We start from the raw sequence: 21990 nt of genomic DNA, 5'->3' as shown, positions 1-21990 counted from the left end.
TAATCTGCTCAGGGACTGTGCCTTACAAAGTTGTTGTGGGCCATCTGGTCTCAGCTTCTTCCCCTGGCATCCAACCCCCCTCTTCCCCCCCACCAGCCAAAATTGCATAGGTCAAAGTAGAAAACCTATCGTTTGAAAGCTTGTTTTAAAAAGGAATTGCTGTTTTTAAAAGAGGTTGAAACCAAGAAATCCTGTTTTAAAAGTAGGCTTATGTTTTCCTTTGCTGTTATGCAAATGTAAGCAAGGGCCATTGCCTTGAGTGGGCTGCGGGGTAACCAAATGCAGACGTTTTCAGACGCTGTGACCTTCATTCTGGGTGGAGGTAGATGGCACAGTTTTGGGAGAGCCCAGTCTCCACAGACTTTGCTGCTTCCTTGGAGCCTGGGTGACTGGGGCTGGCTGCTGGGGCGCTAAGGGGGCTGCCTTCTGGGAACACTTACTTGGAGAAAGGATGCGCAGGTCTGACCCTCCCCACCTGCTTACAGGAACAGAGCTGGACTTGGCCTTCTTGATGCAGCCTGGACTGGCCTGTTAGTGACCTTCAGGACAGAATCTCTAGACCTCGTAAACAGGTTAGAATGTTGTGATGTGAATGTCCTATGATAATTGAACAGTTGGAAATGCCTCGGAAATGGACCAATACTGTGTCATTTACAACCAAGTAAACAAAAATGTACTGGTGTTGGACTCTCCTGCCCTGATGTGATTGTCATTACATGTCGGGGGGAGTGGGGAGGAAGGACGCTCCCTTGTGAGAAGCAGAAATGTCCACTGTCAGTAATCCTAGGAAGAGAGAAATCTTGGGATGAGAAATGAAGACTAGAGAAAGGGGCCTCAGACCAGGGTGAAGAGGAAACTCCTTCTCTCTCTCTCGGGTAGGGGAAGGCAAACTGTTTTTTTATAAACATCTAAATAATAGATATTTTAGGCTTTTCAGGCTATACATACAGTTGCTCTCATAATTACTCAGTTCTACCATCACAGCAGGAAAACAACCACAGACAGTACACAAATGAATGACCATGGCTGTGTTCCAATAAAACTTTACAAAATGGGCAGCAGGCTGGATTTGGCTCCTGGGTCGTAGTTTGTCAACTTCTGTTTTAGAGCCTCGAGGTGACGGGCATAGGACCCAGAAAGGGTGGTCGTGCCATATGGAGGTATGCAAACTCCAAGTAGATGAGTAGATGCTTGGCCAACAGTTATGCCAACAGGCTACCTTCCAGGACCCTCTACAGATGCGGGCTCTGAGATACTTGTTTCTTTCTTTCTTTTTTTCTTTTTTGGCCACACAGCGTGCCTTGCGGGATCTTAGTTCCCTGACCAGGGATTGAATCCAGGCCCTCAGCAGTGAAAGCATGGCGTCCTCACCACTGGACCACCAGGGAATTCCCAAAGATACTCGTTTCTAAGAGCACCTGTAAGACAGGGTCTCTTTTCTCTCTTGCTAACTCGTAAACTTCTCTTCAGGTATAAAAGTCACAGCCTTGGCTCAGGTGTGTTGAGGGAAGTAAAAGAAAGGCCTACCCCATTCTTGAGACCAAGAGGCAAAAGTGACAGCTGTTCTCTGACCCTGGGTGGTGGTAGCACCAGTAGACCCCAGAGGAGGACACGGTTCCCAGAGAAGGCAAGAAGTGAAGAACGGGGAAGCCTGTTCCTGGGAGAGACGAAGGCATCAGGGCCTCCAGGAAATGAGGAGTGAATAACTGCAGACACTTCTCTGTAGGCATGTGTGGGCTTAAGCCATCATAACTGGGATATTCAAGGAAAATGAGGTACTCTTTTGTAATCATAGGCAGTGAAGACTAGACATGCCCATTGGTCATGTTGGAGTCCTCATAACACCAGCACACATGGGGAGCACAGAGTAGGTGGTCAACCAATGGTTCCTAGGCAGACTGACCACTCCAACCCTGCCCTAGATGAACCATTGGGCCCCAGCCATTAGCCTCTACTCAGAACAATGACCATGGCAGTTAGAACCAAGGATTGAAGTCAACTGGGTAAGCCAGAGGAATTGCTTTAATGGCGATCCCAAGGTATCATACAGATGCGCTCAGCTTCCGCCCCACCAGGGAGAAAAGCCCTTCATTGCTGGCCATGTTGGAAGAATAACTTCGGGAAATCACTTCAAACTGTTCAATGGTGTAGCCGGCCTCCCTCACGGCAGCCTCCACTGCCTCCCGGCCCAGGCAGAGGCTGGAGAACCTCTGCTCGCCGATCATGTAGTAGCTGCTCTTCAGAGCATCGACGAGCACCAGGAAGCCCCCCGGCTTCAGCAGGCTGCCGAGGTTCCTGAGGGCCGCGCGGTAGGCAGGGAGGTCCGGGCAGGCGGCGTCCAGGCACAGCGTGCTGAGCAGGCAGTCGGCCGGGGGCAGAGGGACAGCCCCCAGAGGCCAGCTCTGAGTCACGTCACACTTCAGGACCTGCTTGATCGCCCGCCTCAACTTCTCCTCCTTCTCTGGCCCCTTGACTCTGAAACACACAAACCGACAAAGATCACTGGCTACCCCACTCATGGGAACCCCAGATCTCTTAGGTCAGGAATGAAAATGGCAGTGTTGTCCCAAAGGGTATAACCTTAGGGCCATCCCTGTTGTAAAAACAGATAAAGAAGAAATGAGGGACCATTTTGGTATCTGAAGGTGACCATATTACCTTGTGCTGGGTTAAATCTTTTTACAAAGTAAATAATAATATGGAAATGATAATAAAAATACCTAGTTGCCTGCTTCTACAGTGGACTGCCCCCATGAAATTCTTCTTCTACTGCTTAGAATAGTGCCTACATCATTTATTATTGTTGTTATTATTATTATTATTACCCTTGTTCCCTCCACCAAACTGTAAGGTAGTGACTGTTTGGCCACATCTATCAAGCAATAATGGTTTAAATGCAGAAATGGTATCTTTGTAGTAGCTGCTGACCAATAGGAGGTCATCCACAGACATTCGTAGAAACTGTTGATCATGTCACACAGCTGTGGCCAGGGCCTTTCTAGAAAGATGAAAACTCCTTGTTTCCATTCTCAGGCTCCAAAAGATAGTGCAGATAGGGAGTATGTTTCCTGATGGAGATCGTTTTCTTGGTAGCCTTGCTAGGAATCCTATCCTTTTCTGCCAAATCAATGGGGTTTCTTGAGAGAAAATTCGTTAATGACAGGAGAAAAGGCAAGGGCAGGAGATGGAATCCAGTGCCTCAGATCCTTTTGGAATTTATTAGTGGAGGAATAAAGGAACAAACTAACCAATGAACAAAATTAAATAAACACGTAGAGTAAGCAAGAGAAACTGGAGAAAGGGAACAGACAAAGGAAAAGAAGTAGCAGAAAATCAGAGAGGTAAGACAAAGAGAGGAATCGCTGAGTGTATAAAGTGCCCAGAAGGCCACTGAGTCCAAATAGTATGAGTGATGACTGAGTATCCAACACTTTGAGGAAGTTAATCAACAAAGCACCAGGGTTGCAAATCCAGGCTTATGTGCAAGAAACACACAGGCGCTGGCTCCAGAGAAGACAGCCACTCAGGCAACGATGCTTGATAGAGAGAACGGAGGATGGCCCAACATCAGAGCAAATGAGAGAGATTTATACTGGGACCATTTCTGGTCTTGAGGAAAAGTTGATGGTTTAAAGAAAACTTGGAGATTTACCTCCAGGTAGAATGATTTGAGATAATAGCAATTAGCTGTGGGCATCCTATTTAAATACTTAGTTAAAATCTAAAGCCTAGTGTGTATAATCAGTTATTTACAAACATCCTTTAATTGTGTTATAATTTTCCATTTAAGAAGCTTAATAAGCATAAGAAAAGATGCTCAATATCGCTGACATCAGAAAAATGAAAATCAAACCATGAGATACCACTTTGCACCAACTAGGATGATTATAATAAAAAAGACAGATAATAACTAAGTGTTGGCAAGGACATGGAGAAACTGGAACCTACATACACTGTTGGTGAGATGGTACAATGGTCCAGCTACTTTGGAAAACAGTCTGGAAGTTCCAAAAAAAAAAAAAAAAGGTTTAACATAGAGATTTAACATGACCCAGGAATTCTGTTGGTTTTTATTTTTAACATCTTTATTGGAGTATAATTGCTTTACAATGGTGTGTTACTTTCTGCTTTATAACAAAGTGAATCAGCTATACATACACATATATCCCCAAATCTCCTCCCTCTTGCGTCACCCTCCCACTCTCCCTATCCCATCCCTCTAGGTGGTCACAAAACACCAAGCTGATCTCCCTGTGCTATGCGGCTGCTTCCCACTAGCTATCTATTTTACATTTGGTAGTGTATATATGTCCATGTCACTCTCTCACTTCGTCCCAGCTTACCCTTCCCTCTCCCCGTGTCCTCAAGTCCATTCTCTATGTCTGTGTCTTTATTCCTGTCTTACTCCTAGGTTCTTCATAACCATTTTTTTACTTAGATTCCATATATATGTGTTAGCATATGGTATTTGTTTTTCTCTTTCTGACTTATTTCACTCTGTATGGCAGACTCTATGACCCAGGAATTCTAATCATAGGATTATACCCAAGAGAAATGAAAACATGTGTCCACACAAAATCTTGTCCATGAGTATTTATAGCAGCATTATTCATAATAGCCAAAAGATGGAAACAACCCAAATGTCCAACAAATTATGAATAGATAAATAAAATGTGGTCTATCCATACAATGGAATATTATTCAGTAATAAAGAGGAACGAACAACTGACACAGGCTACAACATGGAAGAACCTTGAAAACATGATGCTCAGTGACAGAAGCCGACACAAAAGACCACATATTGTACGATTCCATTTATATGAAATATCTAGAAAAGACAAGTCTGTAGAGACTGAAAGCAGACGAGTAGTTGCTCGGGGCTGAGAGGATTGGGGAAAGGAGAATGATTGCTTGTGGGTATAGGGTTTCTTTGGGGAGTTATGAGATGTTCTAAAATCGTGCTGAGGATCACACAATTCTGTGAACATACTAAGAACTACTGAATGGCACCCTTCACATGGGTGAATCGTATGTTATGTGAATTTTATCTCAATAAAGCTGTTCTATTAAAAGAGAGAGAGAGAGGACTTGCCCACTGGCGCAGTGGTTAAGAATCCGCCTGCCAATGCATGGGACACGGGTTTGATCCCTGGTCTGGGAAGAGCCCACATGCTGCGAAGAAACTAAGCCCGTGCACCACAACTACTGAGCCTGTGCTCTAGAGTTCACGTGCCACAACTACTGAGCCTGTGCACCACAACTACGGAGCCTGTACTCTAGAGTCCGTGAGCCACAACTACTGAGCCTGCGCGCCTAGAGCCGGTGTTCCGCAACAAGTGAAGCCACTGCAATGAGAAGCCCGCGCACTGCAACAAAGAGTAGCCCCTGCTCGCCACAATTAAAGAAAACCTGCTCGCAGCAACGAAGACCCAGTGCAGCCAATAAATAAATAAATAATTTTTTTAAAAAAATGCCAACCAAAATATTAAAAAAAAAAAAAAAAAAGAGGGCTTCCCTGGTGGCGCAGTGGTTGAGAGTCCGCCTGCCGATGCAGGGGACACGGGTTCGTGCCCCAGTCCGGGAAGATCCCACATGCCGCGGAGCGACTGGGCCCACGAGCCATGGCCGCTGGGCCTGCGTGTCCGGAGCCTGTGCTTCACAACAGCAGAGGCCACAGCAGTGAGAGGCCCGCGTACCGCAAAAATGAAAAAGAGAGAGAGAGAGAAAAGCTTTGCAAGATATTACTTTCAGGGAATTCCTACTGACCAATAAACTGGGAGATACAGGAAATGATAATTTCCTTTGACTGGGTCTACCTGTTCCCCTTCTTCGGGTAGAAATGGTAGTAGGGTGACAAATTTGTCCTAGTGGTCTGCACTTTTCTGGTTTTTGCACTGAAAATCCCATGTCCTGGGAACCGGTCTCAGTCCTGGACAAACCAGGAGGGTTAGTCGTTCTAAAAATAGGGAAATCACTTACAAAGTTTCCACCCCACCTGACAGAGCATGCATAAATTGACAGATCATTTTAAGAATAAAAAATAATGATTCAACATTATGAAAGTCTGTGTGAAACATGGCTTTGAAGAGGTAAATTAATCTAGAATAGAAAAAATTCAAATAACCTATCCTCACCTATGGATAACTTAAGTGTATACAAAAAGCTAAACAAGTGACAATGTAGTGTTCTTTTGAACGTGTCCAGAGATGATGCTGTCTCTTGGGAACATTATGGTAATCTGTATTTAAGTGATTACGTCAGAGGCCGGTTGGACCTCTGGGCCCTACTGTGTATGAAGCTATTTTAAAAACACAAGTTGCCACAGAACTAGTACTTGCCAGTTAGATGATGATGGAAATTGTTCCCAAACTGTGAGACACACTGTGAAATCTGGAAAGCTGGCAGAGAAGGTGCCAATTTGAGAGGGAAATTTGTTAGAAACACCCACTGTCGTGGATACCTGCTTGTCTTCGGACGCACTACAAACACTGGTGAACTCAGTTGCTGAGGCAGCCATGTAAAGATTACACCTCAGGGCTCCTCGGGGCCTGTGATACACCTGCAACGAAATGGACTCACCTGGAGACACAGGCAATTACCACTCAGCTTCATGTTTAGCTCAAGGGGTAGGGAATAAATACACACCAGAAAAATGTTATGCAGTTTTACAGAAAGCTAACCACCGTGTGGCCATTTCTCTAGCTCTAAAGATCTAGCCTTTCAAATGAATCAATATGCCAAAAAAAAGGAGCCTCATCCTCTGTAAATATGCTGTCTATAAAAGCCTGAAGGAACTGGGGAGGGAGAGGGGAAGGAAAGGATAGCATGGGACTCCTGGGAAGAACACTTCGTAAGATTGTCTGTCTGGACCCTAGGTAGTTATCCTGAGATTTAAAGCAGGATCTTCCCGCCCTGACGCTGCAAGGCGGGTGGTGAATCAGAATCCCCTGGACATGTTTTTTCCATTCCACTTACCTCCCCAAGCCCCATCCCCAGAGGTTCCAGCAGGCCCTCCTGAGGGAAAACCATCAAGACGTGTAAAGGAAATGAAAAGCTGAATAAGCTTGGATGTCAATGTGAGAATTGTAAGAGCAAAAAGACTCATCACTGGTGAACCTTCGATACAGGCCACAGCTGAGTGACGCTAGGAGGCAACGTCTGGAAAGCAAAATGCATGCAGTCCCTTCTTTTATAAATATTTTTTGACCTTCTATTGTGCGCCAGGAAGAGCACCGGGCAGTGGAGACCTAAGATGGGTCAATGAGAAACAAATCCTATCCTCATGGAGATTACAGTCTGGTGTGGGAGGAAGACATAATCCGATGATCACCCACAAAACTGAAACATTAAAGCTGTGATGAATGCCAGGCAGGAGGGGCACATGGCACTAAGAGAAGAATACTAGGAGCTTGACTCAGTGTAGAAGCATCAGGGACAGCTCCTCCAGAAAGGAGTCAGGTGATCAGAGAAACAGAGGATAAATAAGTAGGAATGAACTAGACCAAAGAGAGTAGGGAGGGAGGAGGATACTCCAGTAAGAGGAAATAGCAAGAGCAAAGGCCCTTTGGTGGGAAGAAACATGGAGAGGAGAATGCCAGTGTGGCTGAACCTCAGAAAACAAAACAGGGCATGGCAGAACGGGAGGCAAAAAGGTAAGCCCCCCCCCCGTTGACATGGAAGCTGCTAGTCTGGGGACCACAAGACAGGTGCCAGACTAGACAGGGCTTCGTGGACCATGTTAAGAATTTTGCTTTTTATCCTAAAAGCCATGGGGAGATATTAAGGGGGTGCTAAGGAAAGGAGTGATATGATCAGGTTTATACTTTGAGGCAATCAATTTGGGACAAGAATGGAGGTGGGAGGCCAGTTAGGAAGGAGAGGTTGGTAGCTTGGACCAAGAAAACAGCTTGCATGGAAAATACTGGAAGAAATATACTGGTTTAAGAGGAACTCAGGAAGTGAAGTGGACAGAACTTGCTGCTGGTCATGAAACATGACTGACAGGGAGATGACAGGACTGACTTCCAGGTTTCTGGCTTCTCCAATTAATTATATGATGATGCCATTCAAGGAGATAAGAATACCAGAAATAAAGCAGATTTGGGGAAGATCATAGCTCTATTTTGGGCACATTAAGTTTGAGATGCTTTGACACACAGGAATAGAAATGTTTACCATTTGAAGAAATGGACAGTTGAAGGTTTTTCGTCCTGTTAATTTCCTCCAAGAAATAATGCAGTGAGAGCCCATGCTCAAGAGAAAGACATCCTTGTAAAAGGCAAAAGCTTTTCCCAGTCATCCCTGAGACAATCATCATGACCACCAAGGTGGCGAGTTTGAGAAAGAATATCAATCTTTTACAAGACTTGGGAATACAGGGATGCTTTGGGATAGAGGCATTTCACTAGTTCACAGAACAAATTTGGCACAGGTGTGTCTATTGGGCGCCCTAGACAACATCTTTCTCAATAGATAAGAAAATCTTTGTATGGAAAGTATTTATTTCAGAGAACCGCCACCTCTACAGGTGCTCAAGCTTTCTCCTGTCAGGTACACGGAGCTAAGTGGAGGAGCTGCTGTCTGTAGAGGCAACCAGGAGGGGCTCCAACTTCCCCAGACCCCTGCCCCAAGGGCTGAGGGCTGAGGAGAACCTGCAGAGCACACCTCTAACACATCCCCACCAGCGTGTCCTGACATACCTGTTGGGGAGCTCCCTTCCAAACACCAGTGCTTCTCAAACTGTAAAATGCATACAGTCCCCTGCAGATCTTGTTAAAATGCAGATTCTGATTCTGTAGGTAGGCCTGAGAGTCTGCATTCCTAATAAGTTCCCAGATGATATGGAAGCTGCTCGTCTGTGGACCACAAGGCAACGTGTTCCAGGTTCCAGGTGCCAGAGGTAAGTTAATGCTGTTTCTAGGACTTCTTAAGGTGACGCTCATTTTCCTTGCTTCGTTCTTGAGTAGTTAGTTACATCTTAGTATTTGACTTGCTGACTTGATGAATATGTATAGTGTGAGACAAGAATTTGGTACCAGTGTCTTACAACTTTTCGGATAATTGTAAAAATGAGTGGTATCTAAATGTCTGAGTCACACTCCAGAGGAACAGGAGGAAGAGTAAGTAGACAGCTCAAATTGTCTCTGGAAGCAGTCAGCATAAGAAATAGCTTCAGATAAAGAAGAAATAATCTCAGGGGAAATAGGTTATGGGTTGATAGAGGAACTTGAAGATGCAAGAAAGACATTAGTTGAATGGGATCACTATCATTCTCAAAACAGTTGAAGCCACAGGATCTAGCAGAAGGATAAGGGTGAGAATGCAGAATTTTACCACCAAAAATACAGTTCCTTAGTCTGACAGAGTGATTGGGAAGGGACAGTGTCTCAGGAACAATTGTTACGAGCTGACGATTCTCGCTTGAGATAAGTAATGCGTTCAGTATCCTGCTAGATGTTAAGGGTTCATTTCTGAATAAGATGGAAAGGCTTGTGATAGCTAGGGAAATTGAGAGCAAAGTTCTAAAAGCCTCTTGACGCATGATTTGGTCCTTGGAAAGATGTGCTGTCTGACAACGACTAAGAGCTTTTTGATAAACTTTCCCTGATATTCTATAAGTCCTGGGAAATTCCTTATTTAATAATTTTGAATATTGTCTAAATCCTCATCACTACAGTTTTCTTCTAGTTAATGTCAATTTCATTCTCTGAAATCACATAGTCCATTTAAAAAGTTTGAAATTACTGTTATCTTGAAGAACATATGTGATGTTTGAAGGCTCTAGCCAGCATAAAATTCTAAGTAAGGGGTTTACAGGTTAAAATGGCATGTGAAAAGAGCCTCTCTTGATTTCTTACTTAATGCGGTGGAATAACGTGGAGCAATGTTTAAGCAATATTAAACAATTTTACAATGTTGCTCATGAGTAAGGGCACCAAAAATACCTTCCCAATATTCATGGGTGTAGGAAATATGTCACATTTGCGTTCTTCTTGAAAAAGGTCCAAAGACTTACTCGGTTGACTATGACATGAATCGGAATTAAAAACTCAACAACTAAAAAAATCCTATAAAATGAGCATCAAATACATCCATATAATTGCAAATATGATTACAAACTGAGCGCATATGATGTTCAAAGAAAATATAAAAATACTTTAAATTACAATATTTGGATTTAAAATCTCAAAGTTTAACAATAAACTTTGAGAAGGAAGATGCCAGAAGGACTTTGGGTGTCAAAAATTGTTAAATTCCTCATATTACGAGGAAGAAAAGAATTATTGATTTTTACCTGATATTGATAAGCTGAGAGAATTTGTCTCCAGCAGAAATATATTATACAAAAACACTAAAAGAAGTTCTCCAGGTGAAGGGAAATGATGTCAGATAGAAGCCTAGATCTGTAGAAAGGAGTGAAGAATACTAGACAGGACAGATTTGTGGATAAACACAGAAGACTTTATATATATTTATTGAAAATACTACTGACTGATGTGAATATACTTAAAACTACAAAACTGTACACTTAAAGAATTAAGGTGATAAATTTTATGATGTGTGTTTTCTTAACCAAAATTAAAAATAAAACAATAAAGCAAATAAAAGCACTACTGACTGCTTAAAGCAAAAATTATAACAGTGTATTATAGTGTTACAGTTTATACAGAATAAATATATGACAACAAGTGTATAAGGGGCAGGAGAGTGGGTTATAGGAATTACACTGTTGTAATATCTTACATTGTTCATGAGATGTTGCAAATATATTATGTAATTTCTAGAAAAATCATGCGCATGCATGCACACACACACAAAACACAAAAGAGGTCAACAGAGGAGATAAAAGTCAATAGAGGAGATAAAGGCATACTAAAAATGTGTATAATTATACTATATAAATGGAAAAACAAAAAATATTTCATTCACCAACAAGAAGCAGGACAAAGGTACAAATGAACACCAAACAGATGGGATAAATAGAAAATATATACCAAGATGGTAGATTTAGACTCAGCCATACAATATCACTAATTACATTAAATGTAAATTGAGTAAACAATCCAGTTAAAAGGTAGAAATTGTCAGGTTGGATTGAAAAGCAAGACCTACTACATGTTATTTGAAAACAAGTCATTTTAAATATAAAAACACGGACAGGTTGAAAACAAAAGGGTAGAAAAAGCTATACCATGTATATTATTTATCGATTGTTACATAACAAATTATGCCCAAACTTAACAATTTAAAATGACAAACATTCATCTCACAGTTTCTGCAGGTCAGATACTTGGGTACAGATTAGCTGAGTGTCCCTGGTGCAAGGTCCCTCATGAGACTGCAGTGTTGGCCAATCTCAGAGTTGTCCAGTGTCATCTGAAGGCCCACCTGGGGGTAAATTTGATTCCAAACTCACTCCTTAGGACAAGTGAGTGAGTGTAAGAGAAAGCACCCAATAGGGAAGCTGTACTCTCTTTGTATCCTAATCTCAGAATTGATGTCCCATCACTCTACAGCACCATATTTGTTAGAATCCAGTCATTAAATCCAATGGATATTCATGGGGAGAGAATTAAGCAAGAGCATGAATACATGAAGTGAAGATTACTGGGGACCATCTTAGAGGCCCCTACCACCTTATGCCATCAGCAAGAATAAGAAGGCTGGTGTGGCCATATTAATATCAAAGTTGACTTCAAAACAAAGTGTATTACTGGAGGTAAAGGGAGATATAATGATAAAATAGTCAATTCATCAAGAAGACATAACAACCCTAAAAGTGTATGCTGCTGATAACAAGCTTCAAAATGCATGAAGCAAATGTTGACAGAATTATGAGGAGCAAGAGATGAATCCACAATCATAATTTGAGATTTTTAACACTCTCTCTCCCAGTAATTGATAGAATAAGTAAACAAAAAATCATGTAGAGAATTTGAACAATATTATCAATCTACCTGACTGAATTAATATTTATAGAAACGACACCAACAACTGGACAATATACATTCTTTTCAATGTAGAGCACATAGAAGGTTCACCAAATAGATCATATGCTGGGTCACAAAATAAAACTCTGACTACAATGAAATTTAATTGCAAACCAGTAACAATATCTAGAAAAAAAATCCCAACAATTTTGGAAATTAAGCAACACAATTACAAATAATGGATGGTCAAAGAAGAAATCACAAAGAAAATTAGAATATATGCTGAATTGGATAATAACAAAAATATGACACATCAAAAATCATGGGATGCAGCTAAAAGAGTGCTGAAGGAAAGTGTGAGAATAAATGACCTAAGCTTCTATCTCAAGAAGCTAGAAAAAGAAGAGCATATTAAAACTAAAGTAAGTGAAAGACAGAAAATAAGAAAAATAGGAGTAGAAATCAGTGGAATACACAATGGACAACTGAGAAAATCAACAAAGCCAAGAGCTGGTTCTTTGAAAAGATTAATAAAATGTATCATCTCTAACAAGATCAATCAAGATTTAAAAAAAAAGACAAATTGCCAATTTTAGAATGAAAGAGGGACAATCACCAAAGATCCTACAGACATTAAAAGAGTAATAAAGGGATATTGTAAAAAAAACTTTATGACAATAAAGTTGACAACCGAGATGTAAAGGACAAATTCCTTGAAAAATAGTACTTATCAAAACAGACAAAAGAAGAAATAGACAATCCAAATAGTCATTAAAGGAATACTCTTCTTAATAAAAAACTTCCTCACACAGGAAGAAACCTTCATGTTCAGATAGCTTCATTGGTGAATTCTATCAATCATTTAAGGAAGAAATAATACAAACTCCTTCAAAAATTAGGGGAGGAAGAAACACTTCCAAATTATTATATGAGTTAGCATCATGCGGATATCAAAATCTGCCAAGCATATAACAAGAAAATAGATTTATAGCTCAATATCCCTCATAAATATAGATGCAAAAATCCTTAAAAAATATTGGCAAATCACATCCAGTAATACATAAAAAGATTACTACTTCATGACCAAGGGTTTTATGCCAGTTTGGTTTAAATACCAAAAATCATCCAACATAATTCATGTTCTCAGAATATGGAGAAACATCACATGACCATCTCAGTAAATGCAAAAAAAATTTGTGACAAATTTAAACATTTGATTAAAACCCCCCAAGAAACTAGAAATACAAGGGAACTTAGTCTGATAAAGAATTTCTATGAAAAACCTATAAATAATGTCATTCTTAATGATGAATCATTGAACATTTTTTCCTTAGATATGGAAAAAAACACAAATGTCTGTCCTTATCATTTTTGTTCAACATTGTTTTGGTGGTCCTAGTCAATGTAATAGGGCATAAAAAATAAAGGCATAAAGTTGAAATAGAAGAAGTAAAAGTATTTTTATTTGTATATCATATAAGAATGTACATAGAAAATACTATGGAATCTACCAAAAATGATTAAAATTAATTAGCACAATATTTTGTAATAAACTATAATGGAAAAAAATAGAAAAAAGAATATAGATATATACATATATATGTTAAATGAATCACTTTGCTGTACACCTGAAACCAACACAAGTATTGTAAATCAACTATATTTTAATATAAAAAATAAAATAAAATATGAAATTAATGAAGTCAGCAAGATCTAATATACAAAAAATCAATTGTACATCTATATACTAGCAGATGAAACTAATAAAATGAAATTGAAATTTAAAAGATACAATCAACAGTAGCATTAAAAAACATGAAACACAGGGACATTTTAACAAAATATATGCAAAATATGAGAACTGAGAGAAACTGAAGTCCTAACTAAGTGTAGACACAAACCATGTTCATGGACTGGAGATGCAATATATCCATTCTCCTAAATTGATTTGTAAATTCAAAGAAATTACAATAAAAATCTCAGTAAACTTTTTTTCTTTTTTTGCAGTACGCGGGCCTCTCACTGTTGTGGCCTCTCCCGTTGCGGAGCACAGCCTCCAGACGCGTAGACTCAGCGGCCATGGCTCACGGGCCCAGCCACTCTGCGGCATATGGGATCTTCCCAGACCGGGGCACAAACCTGTGTCCCCTGCATCGGCAGGTGGACTCTCAACCACTGTGCCACCAGGGAAGCCCTCAGTAAACTTTTTTTGAAGAAATCTACACGTTTATTCTAAAAGTAATGGCACTAAATTTGCCAAAATATCTTGCAAAGTACAAAGTTGGAGGACTCAAACTCTCTGATTTCAATACTTACTATCCCTGGTAAAGGGAATAAAAGACCAAAAAACCCAGTGGAAGTTTAGTGACTCAGCATGATACCAAAAAGTTTAATTGGGAACACAAGGTAAAACTTCTATTCATACTTCTGTACTATAAAGAATTGTACCACCAATGAGTCATCTTGATAACTTAGATTTGACAATCCACATTTACTACCAATAAGACAATGTAGCAACAGTAGGTAAGAAAATGAATATACAGTTTAGAATACTCCTAATAAGCCGAAGCCAGCAGACCTTTAAAAGAAAATGGGAGGGTTAAAGAAATAGAAGCAGACTTTAGAGACATTTTCAGAAGAGAACTTGACTCAGGAATAAACAAAAGTTGGTAAATAGATGGGAATCAAATATAAGTGCAAGTATAGAAAAATGAATTGACCATCAATCACTCCAGAAGAACATGGAGGTAGGCATACTCCTGAGCGACAGGTTGAGAACACATGATTTTATATTCATACTTGGGATTCAGGAATGGTACCTCAATCCCCCTGTTGTTCGAGTTCAGGAACATGGGAGTCATCCTTGATACTTCCCTTTCCTCATTTCCACTAACCAGTCACTACCAGCTCTTATTCATTCTCTCTCAAAAATTCATCTTAAAACCTTCTGTCTCTCTCCATCACCTAGTCCAAGCCACCATCATCTCTCCCTCTGCATCTCTTGTTCTCTAAACCTCCAATCGATTCTCTACACAATAGCCAGAGAGATCTCTGTAAATGTAAGTTGGGTCACATCACTCTCCTAGTTATACCTCTGATGTCTTCTTGTTACACTTGAAGTCCACAAGCATTAACTTGGCCTTGAAGGCCCTAAATGATTTGGCATGTGCCTGCCTTTCCTGATGTGAGCTCTAGGAGACAAGGGACCTCCTCTGCTAAACACTAGAACACAAAAGTGGTCTTTTTGTGCCATTGACAAAGGAGTCTCTGGGGTCTTGTCAATATTCATAGCAGCAACGCCATGGTGCTCCGGGCACTGATGGTCGGCTGGGCTGTACAATGGGACAAGGGAATAACAAAGTGAAGTGCTCGACTCTTAACCTCTGGCTGGTAGTCTATTGCCAATTTCTTGCATGGGGAGAAATTAGTAATTTAAACAAACTTTTGCTTAAATTTACTTATAGATAGGGTACTATAAGATTTTGATCATTAGTTGTCAATATATAAAGCCCTAATTTTATGGATGGTGAGTAACAAATTCTTTTCCAATAATTCCTTTATGCTGCTAATCTCAGTTTAAAAACCTAGTCAGATTTTTGTTACATCTGGTGGTGTCAGCATTAGCCACTTTCACAGCAGAGATCTATGCATTTGGATGGCTAGCAACAGAGTGTCACTAGGGCAGCAAGCCCTGACCTGAAACCTTCTAGCGAGGAGCTGGTTTGGCCTCTTACTTGAAGTTTTCCTAAAACAAGGTCCTACAGTATCTGACCTGCACACTGTATCCATACACAGGCCTGGAAAGGTTTTGTGACCACTCATCTTGGCTCAGTAACCAACTCTTCAGTTTTTTCAGCTATGTCTTCTGCAGTTCTGGTGCACATACACACACACACACACACATATGCACGTGCCTGCGCATGCGCACAACACGCATGTGCTTCACTCTCGTTCTCTCTCTCTAGCTCTCTCTTTCTCCATTTGGATTTCTCTTTGGTCCCTCTCTCTCTGTTTCCTTTGCTTTTCAACTTGGACTCTAAGGATAATTTTTGGTTCTGAAAAATGAACTGGTGCACAGGTACCCTAAGAAAGCCAGGAAGAAGACCCGAGTTTCTCTACCTGTTCCCTTCAAGCTCACACACATAGGCCACCACTGGGGACCAGTCAAAGGCCCCTGGCTCCTTCTTCAGCCACTTCTCCAGCTCCCGCAGGTTCTGATCAGTATAGTCAGTGGCGATGATCTCCTTGAAGGATTCACAGGCAGAGAGGAGCTGATAGATGGTGGGGCCAGAGCCAATGTCGATCAGGAGGTCTCCCTTCACACCATCTGGTTTAGAGGAGGGAATGAGGAAGGGGGTCAGGCATAATATGGTGGCAGATAAAGCTGATTTGCACTCTGTTTGCCAGGACTATGCTGGGGAGCCCCAAGGAGAGCCCCAAAGACAGACCATCTCTCTAGTCACCCCTCTTCCCTCAATGTCTCTTTTTAAAACATTTTTTACTTTCCATTCCCCATTCAAGGGTAGAGCATGTTGCTGGTATATTTTTAGCTCTAGGAGGAGGAAAAAAAAGATCTGCATCTGGTGTACAGACCCCTAATCCAGAAAGACTGCCACACAGATAATGTAAAAACTACTAAGGAATGCTTTGAGAGAAAGTTAAAATTTTTTAAAAATTGAGTTTTTATAATGTCTTTCTCCAAAAAACATCCAGTTCTTCAAAAAGCATCCTCCCTTCATGGGAGGTCTTTATCTCATGCACATTCACAACATTCCTTTGAGTTAGGAATAGAATAATTACTAGAATCTCCATTTCTTTTTTCTTTTTAATTTTTTTTTTTTTGATGTGGACCATTTCTAAAGTTTTTATTGAATTAGTTACAATATTGCTTTTGTTTTATGTTTTGGTTTTTTGGCCATGAGACATGTGGGATCTTAGGTCCCCAATCAGGGATCAAACCCGCACCCCCTGCATTGGAAGGCAAAGTCTTAAACCACTGGACCATTAAGGAAGTCCCTAGAATCTCCATTTCTTAAGTGAAATGTCTGGCTAGTGACCTAGCAAATCAATGTAGAATCAAGGACAGAACTCCAGTTGTTAGATTATCCTCTTGCAGGGCCAAAGGAGATAATGGATATAAAAGCACTTTGTAAAGTATCCACCCCAATGTTAGTTTTTATCCGAGTTAAATGAATGGGTGATGCCCAAAGGGCTGTCAAATAACAATGATTAGACACAAGAGTTATGCCCTGAGACTCTCTCTATATGACTCACATTTGGAGGGGAGACACACAGACAACAGACAAACTTACCTAGGCAAAATATCTTGAAAAGATTTTTCAGAAGATGCCTAAGAATCTGTTTTTCTGCAGAGTGTCTGGACCCAAAGCTATAATATTTTTCTAGATAAGCCTGAGGGTTAAAATGGCTCAGATAAGTGTCCTTGGAGGTGAAGCCAGATTCCATTGTGTCTCGCTCCTGTGCCAACAGTCCACTGCCCTCCTTCTCGCCCCTCCAGAAGCCAGGGAGGCACCCTGCAGAAATTGTCTTCTTGAGTTTCTGGCTATCAATATTTCTTCCATCAGTTCAGCCCATTCCTTAAAGGTAGATGTTTAGTTAAACACTAACTGAGAGAAATATACCAGAAATGTTTTGGCAGTTCTAGGAAGTGATGAAATTCCTGGGGAAGGGAGCCTAAAAGAAGGGGGAAGGGGAAGGGGGAGGGCTATGAGCTGTATGCAATGCTCAGCCAAGGGGTGAAGTTCAGCTGCAACGGACGAGAGACAAGAAGACTCACCTGGGCTCACCAGGGAAGTTATTTAACTCATAGAAGAACCTCTAGGTTCAGACAGATGCGTCACCTTCCCATGGAACCATCATTCTTCTTGCAGTGATTCTCCCAGGAAAGAGAGTCACAAATAAGGGTTTAAATTTAAACAACTTAAGAAAGAAAAGAAAAGAAAAAGGAAAAAGGGAAAGATGAGGAGAGGAAATGTGCTCAGGGCTAAGGTATGTTGGCTAAAGAAGGAATCTCAGATGAAGTCTGGAAAGAGAGTAAAATAGCAATTTTTAAAAACTAGATCAATTAACTCTCTCCTTGTACCCTACATACCCCTTCATCCCCTCTCTGTAGTCTGCAGCTTCACCATCCTCCCCAGTGCCATTTCTCAGCAACTGGAAAGCACCTCCTCCCCAGCCCCCCACTCTTTCTTGTCAATCCATATCCTGACAGTTCTTTCAAAGTGAACTTTAAGCCCTGTACTTCCTTAAAGAATCCCTTAAATTCCCAGTAGTTGTGGCTCGTGGCTCTCGAGCGCAGGCTCAGTATTTGTAGAGCATGGCTTAGTTGCTCCGCGGCATGTGGGATCTTCCCAGACCCACAGGCTTAAACATGTGTCCCCTGCATTGGCAGGCAGATTCTTAACCACTGTGCCACGAGGGAAGTCCTGTACCTGCTGTTTCTTAAGTGCCTTTAATTCAAAATAATGAATACGCCAAAGTGGTATATTTTAGGGTGATATATTTTGGTTTCCTTCAATAATATCTTTCCTATTCAAAGTTCTCTGTTCAAGGTATTGAGAAATTTAAATCATAGCTTCCCTTACATTGAATCCTTACATTGGGAAATGTACCCTATGCCCACTGATGGGCAATTTACCAGGGAGCTTTAAAACTAATGGTTCTATAGCTTATATGTGGCCTTGGTACTGTTGTACCCCTTTCCCTTTCACCTTATAATTCATTTTTCCCACCCTTTTCAGAAGCCACCAAGGTTGATAGTCAGAATCAGATTTCACTATATATAGAAATCTGCTTCCTCATAAAGGCCCTCTACCCACTCTTACATGAATGTTTGTTATAATTATGAATGTTTGAGTGCATGTATATAGGAAGAAAAAAAGATCAAGAAGGAAAGAGAAAGGGAAGAAAGAAGGGAGAGTGAAAGGGTGGGAAGGAAGGCAAAATGAAAGAAAGAAAGAAAATATGCCATTCCCATCTAATCAGGGAGCTTGGTCCACTGGTAGCTTCTCTTTGCATGTGGTCAGCTGATAAAGTATTTGGTTCATTATCTCAGGTCATGACCTCATGAGAAAATAGTTCTAAAATATTTAGTGCACAAAAAAATCAAAGTAGTGGGACACTCTTTCCCAAAATACCATACCCTAGACTCCAGAGTCTAGATCAACTCTCTTCCTAGAATATACTATACAAACCCAAAACATAAACATTGCTTACATTTTTTTTAGAAAAAAGATTCTACATATTGACATATCAGTTTCCAGTAATAGGTCTGACTAGCTCTCAAGACATACCCTCTTTCTGAAAAGCACTAAAAGTATTATTGTAGATACAGATATATCATATTTTTATACATTTTATTATATATATATGTGTGTGTGTATATATATATATATAACAGTAGAGAAGTTTAACCAACAAGATATAATTTTTTAAATTTATTTATTTTCGGCTGCGTTGGGTCTTTGTTGCTGTGTGCAGGCTTTCTTTAGTTTCGGCGAGTGGGCAGCTGCTCTTCGTTGCAGTGTGCAGTCTTCTCATTGTGGTGGCTTCTCTTGTTGCAGAGCATGGGCTCTAGGCACACGGGCTTCAGTAGTTGTGGTGCACGGGCTTAGTTGCTCTGCGGCATGTGGGATCTTCCCGGACCAGGGCTCAAGCCCGTGTCCTCTGCATTGGCAGGCGGATTCTTAATCACTGTGCCACCAGGGAAACCCCCAAGATACAACTGAAGAGAAAATTTGTAAATTGAAAGATAGGCTAAAAGATATTATCCAAAATGTATACGAGAAAGAGAAATGGAAAATATGGAAAAGAAAGAGTATGAAGTGAAAAGGTCTAACGTGTTAAATTAGAGTCCCTGATGGAAAAGAGATATACAATGAATCAGAGTAACATTTGAAGAGGTAAAGACAGAGAATTTTCCAGAACTGGTGAAAGTACTATATCAGAGTCTAGTCAAGAGACAGAAATTTGAACTGGAAAAATTTATAAGTTTAATATAAAGAATTATTAACTAAGTTTAAAAATGGTTAACTACTAAGAGGGTAAAAAAGAACTCTAATGTATACCTTAGAGTTTCAGAGGTGGCAAATGTAAAAAGCCACTGGGAATGAAGGGAACCAAGGACAAAGTTGGAAATTTAGAGTAGAACTGAGAGTCACAGCTCTGATGAGAAAGCACAGCTGCTGCACGGATGGTGTCCAGCTCAGGAATCCAAGAAATGCCACTATACGGATCAGATATGCACTGGGCCTCTAGCTTAGTGAAGACAGTCATTGCTAGAGACTGCTCTCAGGATCACAAGCCCACAGCCAGACCTCAGGAAATAAACCCCAGGAAATAGCAAGTCTCTTCCTCCTTCTCAAGCCTTGTGTGTCTCTCCAGCATCCCCCGCTGGCAGAACATAACAAAGAGGCAGTTGGCAAAGGACAACTGTGTTTGCAGAATCTAGCTCTCACATCACAAAATACAGAAGGGTGGGATGGAGCTGTGAAGCAATGAATGTATAACAGGCACAGCTATCAGTACACAGAAATAATCATAGGTAACATTTATGGAGCACTTATTTTGTGCAACTACTGTTCTACGTACTTTACAAATATTAACTCATTTAATCCTTGTAACAGTTCTATGAAAAACTGCATTTAGAAGTCCAGTAACTCCCAAGCAAGATATGTAAAAGCAACCTGCTGCTAGACATTTTATTGCTGTAACTGCAGAACACCAAAGACCATAAGAAGATGTTGAAAACATCCAGAGAAAAAAACACAGATTATCTTCAAAGAGTGACAGTTACACTAAGAACTGATGCTGCAGGGCAAAAAAGGGAAGCCAGAAGACAGGAAAACAATATTGTTGATAGGCTGAAAAGAGTCCCTGTCAGATTAGAATTCTATAACAAGAAAAAAATCTTTCAAGAATTTGAAAAAAATAAAGACATTTTGAGACAAAAAAGAAAGTTTGATTCCATATACACATATATATCTAAATATATATATAAATAAATATATCTAAATCTAAAAAAAAAAAGAAAAAAAATGGTCAGAAGAACCTAGGGGCAAGACGGGAATAAAGATGCAGACATACTAGAGAATGGACTTGAGGATACGGGGAGGGGAAAGAGTAAGCTGGGACAAAGTGAGAGAGTGGCATGGACATATATACACTACCAAACATAAAATAGATAGCTAGTGGGAAGCAGCTGCATAGCACAGGGAGATCAGTTCGGTGCTTTGTGACCATCTAGAGCGGTGGGATAGGGAGGGTGGGAGGGAGGGAGATGCAAGAGGGAAAAGATCTGGGAACATATGTATATGTATAACTGATTCACTTTGTTATAAAGCAGAAACTAACACACCATTGTAAAGCTATTATACTCCAGTAAAGATGTTAAAAAAAAACTCAAAAAAAAAAAAAAAAAGAAAGTTTGCCACTAGTAGGTCCTCTCTAATGGAAATCCTAATAATATCTTTCAGACAGAAGGAATGTGAACCCAGATGGAAGGTCTGAGATGCAAGAAAGAATGAACTGGTGGGTAATTGGAGGGTAATTCTAACAAACATATAAAAAATAATGTCATATATGGTCATAAATAAGCAATGAAAAAGAGAACCTCATGGCAGATGCTACAGACCTTTAAAAGATAACAAGATACTATGAATAACTTTATGCCAATATTTTAAAAATTTAGATTTACAAATTCCTAAGTAAATGTAAAGCACATACAGAACCTGAACGGACCTAAAACCAACATATACTTAAATTGAAAAATTTTCCCACACAAAACCTTCAGAGTAGATGGCTTCACAAGTGAGTTCTACCATATATTCAAGGAATCAATCATCATAATATTACACAAACTCAGAGGAAAGAAAAAGAGAAAAACACTCCTCAACTCATTTGGTAAGTTTAGCCAAACCATAATACCAAGATTATTTATGAGAAAGAAAGATTACAAGCTAAACTCACTCATAACACAAGTACAAAAATCCTAAACAAATTATTGTCTAGTCAATAAAATAGCAAATACTTTTAGGGTGCT

The 21990-nt window shown here is 40.4% G+C and overlaps 1 protein-coding gene across 1 annotated transcript; it reads right to left on the bottom strand.

Annotated features, from left to right (window-relative positions):
- Window positions 1-1986: 1986 nt before the first annotated feature.
- LOC307190752 (nicotinamide N-methyltransferase) lies at window positions 1987-17396 on the bottom strand (the record flags this gene model as incomplete). Its single annotated transcript, XM_079930147.1, has 3 exons — window positions 1987-2475; window positions 16050-16257; window positions 17243-17396. 3 exons carry the CDS (start codon window positions 17394-17396, stop codon window positions 2043-2045), a joined length of 795 nt encoding a protein of 264 aa, XP_079786273.1. The 3' UTR covers window positions 1987-2042.
- Between the last annotated feature and the right edge of the window lie 4594 nt (window positions 17397-21990).

This window comes from Stenella coeruleoalba (assembly GCF_951394435.1).
Source record: "Stenella coeruleoalba genome assembly, chromosome: 8".
Taxonomy (NCBI): Eukaryota; Metazoa; Chordata; class Mammalia; order Artiodactyla; family Delphinidae; genus Stenella; species Stenella coeruleoalba.
Note: the sequence above shows the minus strand (reverse complement) of the source record. Positions and strands in the feature narration are given on the sequence as shown.